The sequence below is a fragment of the Aphidius gifuensis genome, linkage group LG6, assembly GCF_014905175.1.
Source record: "Aphidius gifuensis isolate YNYX2018 linkage group LG6, ASM1490517v1, whole genome shotgun sequence".
Lineage (NCBI taxonomy): Eukaryota > Metazoa > Arthropoda > Insecta > Hymenoptera > Braconidae > Aphidius > Aphidius gifuensis.
Genome location: NC_057793.1, coordinates 17492380 through 17502386, shown reverse-complemented (window position 1 = coordinate 17502386; position 10007 = coordinate 17492380). Strand labels below are relative to the sequence as shown.

At 28.7% G+C, this 10007-nt stretch overlaps 2 protein-coding genes across 2 annotated transcripts; one reads left to right on the top strand and one right to left on the bottom strand.

Moving 5' to 3' along the window:
• Positions 1-770: 770 nt before the first annotated feature.
• LOC122859920 lies at positions 771-1843 on the bottom strand. Its single transcript, XM_044163603.1, has 3 exons — positions 1817-1843; positions 1642-1741; positions 771-1453 (listed from the first exon to the last, which is right to left on the bottom strand). Exons 1-3 carry the CDS (start codon positions 1841-1843, stop codon positions 771-773), a joined length of 810 nt encoding a protein of 269 aa, XP_044019538.1.
• A 199-nt stretch (positions 1844-2042) lies between these two features.
• LOC122859918 (lysine-specific demethylase 4A-like) lies at positions 2043-2953 on the top strand. The gene is made up of 2 exons (XM_044163602.1): positions 2043-2556; positions 2649-2953. Exons 1-2 carry the CDS (start codon positions 2043-2045, stop codon positions 2951-2953), a joined length of 819 nt encoding a protein of 272 aa, XP_044019537.1.
• The last annotated feature ends 7054 nt before the right edge of the window (positions 2954-10007 follow it).

The following is a 10007-nucleotide window of genomic DNA, read 5'->3' as shown; positions in this document are numbered from 1 at the left end:
TCTAATCAGGGTATTTCAATTGATGGAAACAAACGTTAGTAATACCAATGTTTTTCATGGGACTAACAGCACCATCACCGTTGGGTATCATAAGTTCATTGCTGGAAAATAAAAAAACCGAATGAAAAAGGGATATTTATTTTTCAATAAATGAAAAATGGCATCAAAAGACAATGATAAAAAAAAAAAAAAAATTACCTTAGAAATGAATAGCCAAGGAACAAAAAAGCAGATAAAGATATTAACAACATAACAAGAGCCTGATATGGTTAGATTTTCTAAATCTAAAGAGCTAAAGAGAGAGCAAAATTATAAGAGAGAAAAAATATTAGTAAAAATGGTTGACAATCAATCTTCCATTGATTGTCACTAGATGGCCACAGTGATATATGACCATTTAGTCAGAACATTCTCCAGCCTTGACAAAGCTTGTCAACAAATCACTCATCTGGACTGACAGGCAACAGACATAATTTGCTGATTGGTCTTTTGAATGTTGAAGTACAGGTCTTGATGGTCACAACTCTGACTAGACCATCATCACCTGGGTGAAGTTGTATGACACGAACGAGCGGCCATTTAGTTGGTGGAACTCTTTCATCCATCATTATTACCATTGAGTTGAGTTGTATTGAGTTGTTGGATGTACACCATTTGGTACGTACATGGAATTGTTTGATATAGTCATTTGACCATTGGTTCCATAGTTGTTGATTATGTTTTTGTATCAATTGCCATCTTGATAATTTACCATCATTACTATCAATTAATTAACCCTCAGGTATAGCCGTCATTGCTCTACTTATCAAGAAATGTCCAGGCGTTAATGCTTCTAGATCATTTGGATCATTTGTCATTGGACAAAGAGGTCTTGAATTGAGTTGAGCTGATATTTGTTTAACTAGTGTGTCAAGTTGATGATACGTATATGGAGTTGCTCCCATGATTCTTGATAAATAATGTTTCATTGATTTAACACCAGCTTCCCATTTCCCATCTTGATGTGGTGCTCCAGGAGGATTTAGATGCCAATTCGTGCTTTCAAGGCTGACTTGATGAGCAAAGTCACACATGTTGTGAGCTTGAGTGTTAAGTAATTGATGTTCTTTTATTGTACCAATAAAGTTGGTACCACAATCACTATACAAATTTTTACATTCACCTCGAAGTGATGTAAAACGTCGATATGCTGCTATGAACTCTTCAGTAGACAATCCATTAACTACTTCCAAGTGAGTGGCTGATGTTGCAAAGCACACAAACACAGCAATATATGCTTTATATGTTTGTTTACATCTGCCAAGCCATTTTTTTAATATGAATGGCCCAGCAAAGTCCACACCAGTATTAATGAATGCTGGATTCGGATTACATCGAGCTGGAGGGAGTTGTCCCATGAGTTGTTGACTGACCAATGCACGTTGACGTGTACAAATAACACACTTCCAATAGACTGATTGGAATGGAATTCTTCCACCAATAATCTGATATTTCGTCGAGCTGTTGCTAACATGAGTTGTGGTGATCCATGTAACGCGGATTTATGAATTGATTCCAGTATTAATGTTGTCAACTTTGACTTAATTGGCAATATAATTGGATGAGTAGCTGACTGTGTTAAATTCGTATTATTTAACCTACTGCCAACTCTTAATACACCTTCTTTATCTAAATATGGTGTCAATCGTATTAATGAGCTTGACTTTGGTAATTGTCCATGATTTTTTAATGCTGATATTTCCTGTGAGAAATATTGATGTTGTGTGTGTTTGATTAAATACAATAACGTCGTATCATATTCTTCTGTTGTAATTACCAATTCTTTTGGAGTTGCTGAAGTCATTTGTCTTATGTAAAAACTTGAGACACAAATCAGAAATAACTGAGGGTCAAGAGTATTGAATGATGTTATTGACGATGAACAAAAAGTCAGTGTTATTAAAGCACCGAAAGAATGGATCGACATTCATTTTCCCAAAAATAAATTGAAAAAGGTTATTGATGAAATTATTATTGATCGAGTCATAAAACAAAAAATTACAATGATAAATAATACTGACGGTAGTTTTGAATATGAAACTAATTTATATAAAAAAAATGAAAAATTTACTTATAATCAATATCATGAAGAATGTGATAAATTTATTAGAGAAAATTCATCATCGGAAGTATCACATGATTCAGATGAATATTTGGCAATGTTAAATACAAATCCCTGTTTTTTATATGCTCCTGATATTAAATTTTCTATATTCGAAAGAATGTATAATAATGATCCTACACAATCATCATGGAACTTATCAAATTTTAAAAGTCATCTTTCGCGTATAAAAAATGAAGATAATAAAACAGTAGAGGGAATTCATACTCCATTTGTTTATTGTGGTAGTAAATGGTCTTCGTTTCCTATTCACCTTGAAGATTATACCTTAATTTCGATAAATTATCATTTTTATGGGTTACCTAAAATTTGGCTGATAAGAAATAATAAAGATTCTACACGTTTTCATCAATTAATCAATACAATATTAAATAAAACATTTCCAGGACGTTCTTGTAAAAATTTAATAGGTCATAAATTATTCGTGGTTACAGAACAATTTTTGGGAAAATATAAAATCAATTATACAAAAATTATTCAAGAACAGGTATGTTTGTTATTACTCATCCATATTCCTTTCATGGTGGATATAATCTTGGCCCAAATATTAATGAAGCTGTTAACTATGCAACTACTCAAACGATAAAATACTTTGCAAATGCTATTGTATGTTCTTGTGAAGGCATAGTAAAATTAAATGGATCAAAAATTATAAAAGAATTTTATCCATCATTCAAAGATGAATTAAAAGGCATTCCTGATGATCCAAAAATCATAATTAAAAAAAAACGAAGAAGAAACTCGAAGAAGGAAATTTATCGTATTGCAAAGTATCTATTTCCAACGTTTTGAATAAATTTAAAAAATATTGTAAAGTGAATAATTATCAAGGTCATGAATTGGAAAAAATTACATTTGATACTTTTAGAGGAAGAATAAGAAAACAAATAAATTATCATATTGAAAATAATGAAAATATTTTTGATATTTCACAACAACACTTTGAAAAAATTTTTAATGCATTAAAATAATATTTTAGTCAAAATAAAATTAATCATTAATATCATTTTTTTTGTGTCAGAAAAATATATTTTATTGTATTGAATTAACCAATGTATTTAATTTTTCGTCCATTTTGAACAACATGGTTTTTCGTCGTCTCGTTGTTTGGATTGTGATTCCAATGCTAACCATTCTTTAAATCTAGATAATCAATAATATTTTGACAATTTATTGAAAATTCATATATTTTGGTATGATTATATTACTAACTTTTGTTTGTCGTTTTGACAATCGTATGTAATCTTCGATGAGTTTATTAATGATATATATTTATCTTTTAAGTATTCTTTTATTTTGGCTCTTTCAATTTTTATTATTTGGCCAACTTTTCCTATGAAATTTCCTGCTTCATCTTTCCATAACGTTAGAGTTATCTGTAGAATAGATATTTGTTATGATATAATTTTATTTTATTATAGATAAGATTTATCTATACCTTTTCTCTTGAATAATCGATTAATTCAATTTCTCTTTTATTATATGTCATGTTATTATTTTGAGAAAAAACTGAATTAATTTCACTCACATTATTTATTTCAGCAATTTCATCTGTAACATATTTATTATGTTTGAATTCGTTTTTTTTTTTAATATCTAATACTTACTTATTATTGTTTCATTATCTAAATTTTTTATGTCCTTTATAGTTTTAAAATTTTCTATTTTATCATCATAAATCATCTTCATCAATGGTTTCATCCGCAAAACTATTAAAAGAATATATTTACTAAAAGGATATACTTAAAATAAATAATATCTACATGAAAAATATATTTACGATTTCACTTCTGGTATATCAGGATTTATTTTTATGATTGGTGTTGGTATTAGTGACAAATTTTCCAAATATTGATATTCGTTAATTTTGGCTCTTTGTATCACTATAATATCATTAAGTTTTTCTTTAAAATTTTCGATATTCTCATTCCACAAATTTAAAACGATCTATTGTTGTTTGAAAAATATTTTTAAATTAATAATATATAATATATTCAAACGTCATTAATTTACCTTATTGTCTTTATTATCTTGTAATATTATTTCTTTTTTTAGTGTTCCGTAGGACACTTATGTTTTCACTTTTCGTGTGACTTTTTCTTATTTCGCGATAAAAATAAAAGTTATGAATCGAATTGGCTTCTATGAAGCCCATTAGGTTCCATTTTTTTTTCCAAAAGCAATCATCATATTCATTTTAAATTTTTGGCCCTTATCAGTTGTGATAGTGCCATTTTTCTACAGGGCCCAATTACAAATATTGACGGATCGGATCCGGCAATGTTTCAATCGACGACGCTTCATCTGTAGACTCTACGATATTTTTTTGAAGTTCTTTGGTCGTTTATTTTTTCTTTTATTAAACAAAACGTAGTGTCAGAATTTGTTTTTGCAAGATATTTTTTGAACCGCCTAACCGAATTAGTTGATGTTAAATGAAATTTATGTTTTTTTTTTTTCCAAAAACAATCATCATGTTTATTTTCAATTTTTGGGCCTTATCAGATGTGATAGTGCCATTTTTCGACAGTACCCAATTTCAAATATTGACGGATCGGATAAATATATAAAGTATTTACCAATTATAGTATTTTAGTATTATAAATTGTTCGAAATTTTGTAAAATTATAAGAATTTGTATCTGAACGATAAAATTTGAATTCTTTTTCATCCATTGTTTTTCCTATTTGTCCATACCATTTTTTAAGTCTATAGTTAAATATAGTTATATTATATAATTATAAGTGGTATTAATATAATTATATATTTACAAATACTTACTTAATAGCTTCCGGTATATCAGGATTTATTATTGTAATTGATGTTTTTATGAAAATCAAATTGAGATCACTATTAAAATTGTTAATTTTAATATTTTTTATAGGAATATCATTCATTTCTCCTTCAAATTCGTCGACTTGATTCGACCAAAGCATCAAAGTTATCTGTTAACATTAATATATATTTGTAATAATTATATTGTTTTTTAAAAATTTATAATTACTGTTGCTTAACTGAATCATCAATTAGGATTATTTCTTGTCTTTTCAACTGTTTTATTCTAATTACCTATAGAACTTTTTTTTTCTGCTCTTAATAATTCTTTTATCTTGACAAAAACCAATTGAAATTTTGGTAGTTTTGTTGTATCGTTTATTTCTTCAATTCCACTATTTTCTGTTATTAATATTTCAAAGTTATGATTCAATCTATTATAGTTTTTATTTGCTTTCTTAAGAATACTATTAGTTATTGAATATACTTTCTGTATCTATAAATATATATGTAATTCATAATTCAAATGTTAAATTAAATCATTGATTTTTCAAAATAACTTACTCGGAAAAGATTGTAAAATTTATCAATACTGCCACTAAACATTGTACATTTTATTTCTCCATTATCATCAATTATATCTACATTACAGACTTTATTATAATTTCCATTTTTTTCAAATGAAGTGACTGGACTTATGTATATAATTCGTGCTTCAATCTTCCAACTGAATAAAATTTTGAGCTATTAAATTTATTTATAAAATGAATAATAATGGAAAATAGAATTTTTTTTATTACTTTTTACTGTTTTCATTGAGATCTTTGATTTTTATATTAACCATTTTCTAAGAATTTATAATAATATATTATATTTATATCTTAGAATATATCATGAAAGTTTTTTCTTATTTTTAACCTCTTTATTGGTTATTATTATTTATTATTAATGTTTAATGAACAACTGTCATTTTATTTATTTTCAATTTTATTTATTATTTCGTTGCTATGGATGCCGTTTATTAAAATTAAGTTTTGTTTTGACTCATTTCACATTAGTAATAAAATTTAAAAATATATATTATATTTTATTTATTTTTTTTACTTTTGTTTTGTTTTGTTGAATCTATTTTATTACATCTATTTTATTCAAAAAATTCAAAAAATTTTTATTAAGTGGATACATGAATTATTATATGAACATGTATATTATATTGATAAATAGACCAAAATATTTTTTTTAATTTTATACACTAATCGAATATTTCATGTATTTTGAATTGATGTTCTAAAAAAAATTTCAAAAATTTTCGTTTCATAGAAACATGAATTATCGTTGTCCAAATAAATATGTATAATTTATATCATATTGACCAGAATCTTGAACCGATTTTACATTAATCCTACATTTTTTTATTCACAATAAATATAAAATATCATGACTATATCATATTTTTAGATGAACAAAAAAATTATAAATTCAAAAACCGTGAAATATTCTACACATTTTCCAAAAAACTGAAGTATTTTCATTTTTTCATTATCATAAATCCTGAAATCAAGGAAAAAACATTTATTATGTTCATATTTCCAAAGAGACCTGAATAGAAGTAACTCGAAAAATAGTTAGATCTATTTTGATTATAAAAATAACAATTGAGATGAAATATGTCACTAACATTCAGGTGTTCCGTTATTATTTTTTTTTTTAATTTAATTAATTTCAATTTCAACGTTCAATTATTATTTTTTTTCTTTTTTAAATAAATGACTGTTTTTTCTTGATTTTATTTAATGTTGTTTATTTTCTGTTGCCAAGCAATATTTTTAATCAAGAAAAATTATACTTAATAAAGGTAGACAATTTACTAAATTAATTGAAGATTAAATAAATGGTAATAAATAAATCTCCTATAACACAGCCAATTGACGTTTTCATGTAGAATTGAATTTAATTTGGGAAATCAATTCAGCCGATATTTCCTACAGCATTCGAAAACGTAAATATTATCTGTTTTAAATTAAATTTTTTGTATATAAACTTCTGAATTTTATTGATTCTTTTCATCGATTTCTTTTTTTAGAATCAGAAACTTTTTTATTCATCATGGATCGCCAAATTTTCAAAGTTTGTTTTTTGTAATCTGCTTATTATTGCTTTTAACATTCATTAATAATTTCTTTTCTTTAAATTAGACGTGTTGCGATATGACTGTTAAAAATAGATATATTTTATTCAAATTTGATGATATGTCTTCGAAAGTCATTGATAAATATTCGAAAAAAAAATTTCATATGAATTGCTTCTTGACATATTGTTCTTGACGTTTTTATTCTTTTATGAAAGAGATTATTTCTAGATTCGATATTATTTCATTTCTCGTAGAAGTAATCAAATTACTGGAGATGATTAATGAAAGTGTACGTGATGATTTTGTTTGTATGGTATGTGAAAAAGGAAAATTGACGATGTCATTACCCGAAAATGTCATTATATGTTCTTTTTGTCATTTGATGATTCCTAAGATTGATATAAACAGACTTCGAAATGGAATTCTGAGTTTAGAAAGAAGTCATTCAAGTAATTGTGATTTTGAACCTGGATTTAGTTATTTATTAAATGATGGCATTCTCAAATCTTTGGATTATTGTTGTGAACCCTGTCTTACCTGTATAACTATTATCGAACCGAATAGAATAAATATAATAAATAGATTATAAATGGAATATAATAAATAGTATGTTATATCAGTACCTGTTACCTTTTTTTTATTCTCTACTTATATCCTTATATCAAAAATATCTCTTAATAAATAAATAGCAGTTTTTTTTTTGTTTTTTTACTTATTCTTGTTCAGGCGTGATTAAATAAGTAAACCACACTTGTATTTTCGTAAATGTATTTATTAAAATTTTAGATTAGATATTTATTGATCGATTGATTTTTCTTTTACAAGTGTTAATTCAAATGATTTGACTGAGCAAGACGTTAAGTCGTGTTCGTCACCAAAGGTCGAGGTGAACTGAGTGAATATGCGAATATTATTTTTTGTCTGAAGGTTTGCAAAGTCTTGGAAGAGAAGGATTAGTGTAAGGAAGGTTGCGTCTCGGAAAAATTAGTTATGTCGCATGTTTCTTTTAAGATAATCTGACAACTTTAGTCAAATTTCTTTAGAACAGTTTGAAATGTGTTGTGAACATTGTCATTGTATCCAGTCGCGATAGGTGGCCAGCCTAACCCGACTGGATTAGTGCACACGGCAAATTCTACATTGCACGCTTATACTCAACCGAATAGACTGACGACAGTATATCCAGAGGAGTTTTATGACAATGGTATATCCGACAGACTACGTCTATCGAATTATCGTATGGTTCCTACGGAACATCCTCCCCCCGTTGAGCCGAACGGCTCAACACTGGGATGATTCGCATATGTATATAAAAAATAGGAGTGAATTTACGTGCTTGCTCGTCTGGTATACGTGCTTGCTCAATCATGTAAAAATAATTTTTTTTTTTTATGATTACAATATTACAAATGACATTATGCGTTATGTTGTTTGTTGAACGTCTTCGGGCAATGGACACAATAATTTGACCGAACGAGTGAACTCTCCGGTTGCAGTTTTGATAGTGGCCACACGTACGATCCCGTCTGTGCCTGGATGGACTTGGATCACTCGAGCCAATGGCCATTGCAAGCATGGAAGTATCTTGCTTTTGACGAGGACGACTGTTCCCACCTTTAAGTTGGCCGCATTTTTCGACCACCTTTTGCGCTGTTGAAGTTCGTTGAGATATTCCTGGCTCCATCGTGCCCAGAAATCTTGTCGAACTTTCTTGATATGATCCCAAGTAGACAGACGATTGGTTGGTGTTGAAATCATATCTCGCTCAGGCAACATCTCGGTTGTTTTGCCGATCAATAAATGATTGGGGGATAATGCAATGGGATCGTTAGGATCAGAGGATAATGTGGTGATGGGTCTCGAATTTAAAATGCCCTCAATCGCGATTACTAATGTTTCAAATTCGTGCAGAGTGAATAAAGATTCACCTGCTACTCTTTTCAAGTGATGTTTAAATATTTTAACGCTTGACTCTCATAGTCCGCCAAAGTGGGGTGCCATGGGAGGTATAAAATGCCATTCCACATTCCGATCAACCGCCCATTGATTAATTAAGTCTTGATGCTTTTTCGATTTAAATAGGTCATGTAATTCTTGAAGTGGTTGTGAGCTCCGACAAAGTTTGTTCCATTATCTGAGAATATTTGACTTGGAATGCCCCGTCGTGCTCCGAAACGACGAACAGCTGCGAGAAAACCTTCGGTGGTTAAATCTTCTACAACTTCAAAATGAATGGCTTTCATTGTCATACAGATAAACACACATACGTATACTTTTACCCGCCCACGATTTCGGTATTTTTTTTCTTTTATGAAAAAGGGACCGCAAAAATCTACACCTGTTCGAGCGAACGCGTGGTTAATTGTTACTCTTTCTTTCGGCAAATCACCCATTTTATAATTCATTACGTCAGCTCTGAATCGTAAACAGCGTGTGCATTTATGTATGATGTGACGAACTTGATTTCGTCCGTCTAACAACCAATATTTTTGACGTAATGCATATAGAGTCGACTGAACGCCTGCGTGATAATTTATAATATGCGTTTCTCTAACAATAAGGTCAGTTAATGGATGTTTCGCTGGTAATAATATGGGGTGTTTTTGAGTGAAAGTAAGTTTGGATTTTTTCAATCGACCACCCACTCGTAATATGCCGTCGGCGTCAATGAAAGGGTCTAACGAGTTAATGCGATTTTTAGACTTGATGCTATTCGAATCTAATAAACATTCTATTTCTCGCTGAAAAGTTGAGGCTTGTAATGTTTTTAAAATAATTAATTCCGCGGCTCTTATTTCTTGAACTTTTAGAAAATCTTTGTATTTATTGTTACGTTTCATCCTAAGACAATAAGCTACGATTCTTTTTAATTTCGCGTAAGATGAAAATTTCAAGAATATGTGAGTGTCGAGTTGATTTATGAGACATGTGTTCTTTTTT